Source organism: Gastrolobium bilobum, unplaced genomic scaffold, assembly GCF_033153095.1.
Source record: "Gastrolobium bilobum isolate Gb01-03AN ecotype WA unplaced genomic scaffold, APGP_CSIRO_Gbil_v1 utg276328, whole genome shotgun sequence".
Lineage (NCBI taxonomy): Eukaryota > Viridiplantae > Streptophyta > Magnoliopsida > Fabales > Fabaceae > Gastrolobium > Gastrolobium bilobum.
This window is the reverse complement of record NW_026896282.1, coordinates 6,917-11,988: the sequence shown is the minus strand read 5'-3', so window position 1 is coordinate 11,988 and position 5,072 is coordinate 6,917. Positions and strand designations below refer to the sequence as shown.

The window sequence follows — 5,072 nt, the reverse complement described above, 5'->3', positions numbered from 1 at the left end:
AGACTTTAAAGGTTTTGGTATTCAACTTTCTGCCGAAAGAGGAAAAACTTTGTTCATACTGCTCCAACGATAGAATCAGTGTTGACTATATTAAACGAACGGTTCATCATCATAAAGTTTTAATTATCCTTAAAAAAATTTATTATTCTGAAACACCTTAGAATTTCTTGCATCAATGCAAACATGGCTCAGTTAATGTCAACATATGTATATCACAACGTTTTTAATTCATAATTAGCAACTTACGTGAGAGCTACCGGGGAACTACGTCACCATGCACTCCAAGGCAAAATGCTATTCCTGGAGTTGATTTCGTTATAAATTGCAACCTTGTGCCCAACAACTTCCCAACGTTCATTGAGTAGAATTGTAGTTCTTCCCTTTTACTCTGTCCTAAACTTTAGCCTTTTGATTCCCCATACATCGTCATTTCATCTCTTATCAATTCTACAGGTATTCTCTGTTGTTGCCTTTGGAACTTTCTTGTGTCATCAGGGTTTCATGGTTTCATATGTTTACTTCTATACTATAATAATATTAAGGGGTTTATTATTTTTGTTATTTTTAAATATAATTCAGTTTAGCCCATGTCGGTCTCCCCTAGTCCAGCACCATTAGGTGAACGATTGTGTGACAATGGTTTTGAATGTGTTGAGATTCTCCCTGCCACTGATGATGCCCATGGAGGAGTCATTATAGACTTGAAGGAGCCAATGGACTCTGAAGTTTTTGTTGTTTTGCTTAGAACTTCACTTTCCCAGTGGAAGCAACAGGTGATTATAATGATATCTATGTATATATAGCTTTTGAATGAATGATGCATTTGTTGCATTAATTAAGAATTATAAAATAAAATTCTCATTTGAAAATCAAGTGTACGTAACTACTCTTCTAGCTTCCTTTTATATTAACTCGTTCAAATTTCTGAAGTTTCCCAACTAATAAGCTATTTGACTGATGTTACGGTGAATTGTGTCCAATTTATCTTAAATTTGTCTCTAAACAGTTTCTTAAACCTTCATCCTCTGGCTTCTGGATTTTATTCCTAGGGCACACTCTAGTGTCATGTAGAGCTTGCATGCAAGTTCTTCCTCTCTGAAAGCCTCCAGAACTGATTTCAGAATCACCAATCACTCAACAAAATTTAAAAGAGAAAGATAAAGATAGAGGAGAGCAAATGAGGGAATCAAGTGTGAAACTTTGATCTTAACAAAACGTGTTTTTTAATAACTGGTATTTCAATTTCAGTATTTTGAATTTCTGTGATTTTGAAAAACACTCTATCCAAACACAAGGTCGGTGACTTATTTTATCGAAAAAAGAAATCATTATACTTCAACTTATCTCCTTGGAAGTCCTTATTTGTATGGATTTTTTGTGACTTCACGGTAAATGTGAGACAATGTTAATTTTCATCTAGTTTAAGCTTCAAACCTTAATAATTTTTTTTTGCTACGTAACTGTGGAGTAAGGTTACTAATTAAGAAAGACTGGTTCAACCATATATATACTAAAACTTCTTACCTCTTGATAGTGTCATCATCTACTAATTAACTTGAATAATTATATATTCTCCTATGAGAATCCTCCTAGATACTTATAGAAAAAAATATCAAATGTTTTTCAGGCTCTTACTATATTAAGTATTTTTACTTTTCCATTTAAATCATGAGGATAAAGAAGAATTAGCTAAGAGAATATAACATAACTCCTATGAATTGTAATACACATTGCAGGGGAAAAGCGGTGTTTGGATCAAGTTACCAATTGCACTAGTTAATCTTGTTGAAACTGCAATTAAGGTAATCTCTCCAAAACTATCAAGCCATCATAAGATTGTTTATGTTCTCTAACTTTGAAATTCAAATGGGAATGTTTGTCATATATCTTATAGAAGCCACACAGGTTAGCTAGCTTGATTTTGTTGATCCTCTTTTTGTACACCTTTTGTGTGAAATTTGGTTTAAAATAAAACCTAGGCTGATTCTATAAAGCTAATAAACATGTTATCTTATGTTGGTCACATATCTTTTCAATAAATGTACGTTACTGGCAGGAGGGTTTCTGGTACCACCATGCTGAACCAAGCTATCTCATGCTAGTTTATTGGATTCCTGAAACAGGCTGCACAATCCCGCCAAATGCATCCCACCGTGTAAGGGTCGGCGGTCTTGTCTTAAACAATAAAAAAGAGGTCTGAAATGAGAATGCTTCTTTGATCTACGCGCTTGCTTTCAAATACACAACCTGGTTTCACACTAGCTAGCTGTTATAGAACTTTGATTATTTTTCCTCTTTTTATTTTCTCTGTTTTTGGTGGGATTCTAGGTGCTTGTAGTCCAGGAAAAAATAGGTAAACTCCATGGTATTGGCGTTTGGAAGATACCAACTGGAATAGTTGAAGCGGTATGAGTATTTTCAAAGAAAATTTTCTCCCATCATGTTGAAAATTAAATTCCAATTTGGTCAGATTCGTGAAACTAACATGGTATAACTTCAGGGTGAAGATCTTTTAGCCGCAGCTGTCAGAGAAGTAAAAGAAGAGACAGGAGTAAGTGTCAAAGTAGAAAGTTACATTCCTATTTTATTCTTGAATGCGCTTTGTGATTTTGCATTAATTTAACTTTAAATTGGTCTATCTTTTCCCCTTGTCCAGATTGATACAGAATTTGTGGAAGTACTAGCATTCAGGTCTAAATTTTATATAGTCTGTTATATCTATACGTACATTTAGACCTCTATTGAAGTTTTACTTTAAAAACTGATCTATCTCTCTTGTCCTCCACCTACCTTATCTTTTTCATGATTTCAACTTTGGAAATTGCAAAAGTCAGTCTTTCTTATTCCTTTTTTTTTATTTTTTTTTTATTTTAAACTGCTCATGTTTATCATTTTCAGACAATCGCACAATTCACTCTTTGGAAAATCGGACCTATTTTTCCTTTGCAAGTTGCGTCCTCTTTCTAGAGACATCAAAAAGCAAGATTTGGAAATTGAGGCTGCTAAGGTATAATTATATTTGACAAAGTCACCTTATATATCTTTCATTGGTTTTGATGTAGAGATCTCACAAATGATATTTTGCCACGATAAAAGCAGATCACATATATGCATGAGGGTGATATATACTTTCGTAACATAAATGGAACATTCTTCTTCCAAACTGTAGGATTTTTATTGACTAGCTAAAAGATGAACCTAGCAATTAATGCATATCAACCTTAACGTATGTTGCTGCTCATGATCAACAACGTCTAATGGCAAATGTACTACAAAATTCTTAACTGAAAATGCAAACGAAAAATGACTTCCAATATGGCCTTCTGGTGTGAATGTGAATTGTGAGTGGGTGACATAATATAACAGAAGGTTGAATTACTAATTATTCTCACACGTTAAACACTGTTTGGTTGATTAAACATCATGAGACACATTAACTATATGACCACATGATTTACATGGAAATTTTGTTCCCACCGTTGAAATTGACCCTGGAACTTATAATTAAGAATGATATATGGATTCTTGACTACATGCACCTACGTTAGAGGATTCTTTTTGTTCCAAGTTTTTACACATGTTTAAGCTTGCAATTTGTCGAGCCTCACCTATCAAATTAATGCCCTTTTCTCAAGATGAGTCAGATATTATATGAAACCCTGAATTCAAAAGAGAGCACTTAACACGAAGCTAGTATATGCTGATTAACTTCCTACTATATATATATATATATATATATATATATAAAAATAAAAAGTAGGATTTTTTGATATCAGTGTCAAATTTAAAATTTGACACTTTATCTGAGAGTCATCGGATCAAAAAAGATCAATAGTGTCACATGTTTACAAATCAGAGTTGTCGATCTTTTTTTATCTAATGACTCTCAAATGAAGTGTCAAATTTTAAATTTCAGATTTGACACTGATGTCAAAGAATCCTACCTATATATATACGTGTGTGCGCGCCATTACCGTTGGCCAGTTGAATTGTCTCCCTTATGAATATAGTGCTATTATTACCAATCTTTTGCTACTTATTGAAATATATTGTCTATAATTTGCTTTGGTGTGCTTTTCCTTTTCTCACAAAGTGGATGCCATTTGAGGAATATGCTGCTCAACCTTTCACCCAAAAGCACGAGCCTTTCAAGTACGCATGTGAGTTATGCTGGGCAAAAATAGAAAGGTGCTACGCTGGATTCTCACCACGACTTATCTCGTCATATTTCAAGGAGCAGTTGAGTTATCTTTATTTGAATAGCCATGACCTGGACAAGACTTCCAAGCCAGATTAGGTCTTGAACAAAAGTTGATATCGACGTTTCTTTTTAATGAAATGCTCGCTGCACCTTACTTTCTTGCTTGGTGCTTACTACACTGGGGTCCACCTCATGTTTAGCATTTACACTAAACCAGAATTTCTATGCTTTAGACATGTATCGCAGATTCTACATTTTGATTAATTACATCTTGTGCAAGACTTAAATAAAAATAATCCTACCGTTTGGTTTGGGAGAAAAAAAAAATGAAACGGTGAAAAGTAATTTAATTTTTTTATTCTGATGATAAAAAAAAGTAAAAAAAAACTAATTCAAAGTTTTGTGGTCAAATTTTATCTTATTTTAAAATTTAAAATCTTTTTCCATCTTTCAATATCTTTATGGGAAAAACAAGTATCTTATAAGATAATTATCTTGTTATGCTACAGAGACAATAAGTGTCGAGTTCATTATATTTAAAATAATAAGAAAAGAAAAAAGATACAACACACGTATTGATGTATGTGTAAAAAACTTTACATAACAAACGCAAAACCCTATCACCATGGTCGTAAAGATGATAGAAAAGATAGAGTGATGTGCAAAATAACGCGCACGTTTTTTTTCTTCTTCAAATCTTCCATATACAATAATTTCTCAAAGAGACATTTCCTTGAGGAACTTTTCATCTTTTCTAGTCATCGTTATGTCGAACTCCATTATTAACGATAGTACAGGATAAAAAGTAAATAGAGAGAGGGAGAGAGAAAAGTAGAAGTCAAAAGGAAAGGTTGAAAATTCTGTTAGCACA

General features: G+C 33.1%; 1 protein-coding gene across 1 annotated transcript; it reads left to right on the top strand.

Moving 5' to 3' along the window:
* Positions 1 to 587: 587 nt before the first annotated feature.
* Positions 588 to 4,297, top strand: LOC133298604 (nudix hydrolase 10-like). Its single transcript, XM_061497934.1, has 8 exons — positions 588 to 773; positions 1,737 to 1,802; positions 2,057 to 2,194; positions 2,329 to 2,406; positions 2,501 to 2,551; positions 2,657 to 2,691; positions 2,899 to 3,007; positions 4,094 to 4,297. The coding sequence occupies exons 1-8, from the start codon at positions 588 to 590 to the stop codon at positions 4,295 to 4,297; spliced, it is 867 nt and encodes a 288-aa protein (XP_061353918.1).
* Positions 4,298 to 5,072: the final 775 nt, after the last annotated feature.